The sequence below is a fragment of the Myotis brandtii genome, unplaced genomic scaffold (assembly GCF_000412655.1).
Source record: "Myotis brandtii unplaced genomic scaffold, ASM41265v1 scaffold657, whole genome shotgun sequence".
Taxonomy (NCBI): domain Eukaryota; kingdom Metazoa; phylum Chordata; class Mammalia; order Chiroptera; family Vespertilionidae; genus Myotis; species Myotis brandtii.
The window spans coordinates 1,411,940-1,413,949 of record NW_005370552.1 but is presented as its reverse complement, the minus strand read 5'-3'; the positions used below and the strand labels follow the sequence as shown (position 1 = coordinate 1,413,949).

The following is a 2,010-nucleotide window of genomic DNA, read 5'->3' as shown; positions in this document are numbered from 1 at the left end:
GGCAGTGAGCCCCGACTTTAGGAATGGGGATTCCTGATGACACTTCAGGAAGAGCCAGAGATATCACCCTACAGGGCCCCTGGGGACAGGGCAGGAATGCAGGCCTGTGCGTGGCTGGAGGGGGGGAGGGGCGCCCAGGCAGCCTTACCAGCTGGGAAGCCTGCAGGAGGCTGGACAGGCTTGTGGGAGGGAGACAAGGTCCCCAGTCCCTGCCTGCTGACACGTGAACTAAGTCATCGCAAGGCCTCCAGGTGGTTGTCCCCGGCGGGCAAGGCCGGCCCTGCGGCCAAAGGCCAGGTCTGGGCGCTGGAAAGTCACTTCGCTGTCAGGAAGTTGGCCGTGAGGGTGAAGATGTGGGAAACCAGCTCCCCGAGGAAGGTGCCTCTGCAGCGGGGTTGGGACTGTCCATGCTCGGGTCCCTGCGACCTGGAGCGGAAAGGTAGAGTGTGGAGGTGGCTCTCAGTCTGCTCAGGGGCAGCGAGGTGTGGGCGGGGGTGACGGGCCGAGCACCCCATTCTGGCCAGGGCCCATGCAGGCCCAGCCCCTGCCTGATCGTGGCCTTGGAAGGCGTGTGTCATCACCCTGTCACCTCTGCTTGCCAACCACCTGGTTTGGACATCTTTCCTGCCTAAAGGGGGGGAGGGGGAGTACACTTTTAAAATTGCACGTGGTGATTGTTAAGAAAAGCTTAGTTTCCCACGGCTCCCCAGGCCCTCCCCGGGGCTCTCTGGGATGGCTGAATGGACCGGCGAAGTCGAAAGGTGTGACCGGGAGGGCTCATGTCCTTAAATGTCGTACATCTGGGGCTGCGGTTCCACCTGGTTGGAGAGGCTTGGTGCCCTTTGGTGGGAGCCATTTCTCCCGGCTTCCCCGGTGCGGCTGGGCCTGTTTATGACGCCGGCCTGGGAGGCGGCTCGCGATCATGTCCCCACTTTGCAGCCGCGCTGCACGGGCCGGAGATGGGGGCGAGCGGTGGCCCCCGGCTCTGCCAGCTTTGTGTTGGGGCGCTGCCACCATGCTGCCACGAGGGGAGACCACGTGGTTGGGGCAAGCCCACCGATCCTTTGCAAGAGTAGACGCAGCTCCCACTGCCCCACCTATGGGGCCCAACGTTAAGAGCACAGGCTAGCCAAGGCCAGGATGACACTTGTCCCCACAACTGACGGCCCCTGAGCCCCAGGAATGCCCCCCAGAGAAGGCTGGAGGTGACATTGGAAGTGGTCAGCGTGTGAGGAGTGTGTTGATTTCACCCAGAAATGGACATGGATGGTGTCATTAGCTCAGTGTTATGGAAGTACCATGCTCCTTCCCTGGGTGATGTGCAGGTCAGTGGGGGCAGCACCTGAACATCCCCGTGGTGGTTTGGGAATTGTTTGTGTGTTAGAAAAACTGGGAACAGCCAAGTAGCCGATGAGCTGGCTCGTAGGGAGAGATGGGCTGAGGTGATTGAGGAAGGCAGTTCAGCCAGTGGTGGCCTCGCGTGGAGAGGGGTGACCTGATGGAGGGAGGGGTGGCCTCCTGCCTTGGGAAGGTCCTGTGGGTGTTCGTGGTGTTGCTGAGGGCCGGGCCTTGGTGGGGGCTTAGATTTCCTTCTGGACAGGACATGGGAGCAGCTCCCTCTTCCTTCACCATCTCCCCTGTTACCCAGAGAGGGGTGGCCGTGGCTGTGGCTGTGGCCTGGTTGGATCTTGCTTTGGGGCCACCCATTCTCTGTGAGAAAAGGCCCTGGAGGGGGCCTGATCGCCATCGAAAGTGACCAGCTGGGATGTAGCAGTTGGGGGCTCTTTTATCACGTGCCCCGTTTCAGGTCACGGAGGGCCTGCCTGCTCCCCAATCCTGCCTTCTCACGGTGACCTTGGGGCCTTCATTTCTGTGTCCCTGTCCCCCCTCCCCCAGGTGAATATGGTGTTGGAAACAAACACGACCCCTTCGAGCCCCCAGAGAACAAGGACCTGTCCCTGGAGAAGTACTTTGTGGACAGGCAGCCCGTGAGCGAGCCGCCCAGCGAGC

General features: G+C 61.5%; 1 protein-coding gene across 1 annotated transcript in view; it reads left to right on the top strand.

The window, feature by feature from the left end:
* The window catches only part of BCOR (BCL6 corepressor), a 23,361-nt gene that overhangs the window by 9,505 nt on the left and 11,846 nt on the right, over positions 1–2,010 (top strand). Inside the window, 1 exon segment of the mRNA XM_014528875.1 lies at positions 1,897–2,004. Within this exon segment, the coding sequence (XP_014384361.1) occupies positions 1,897–2,004 (108 nt within the window).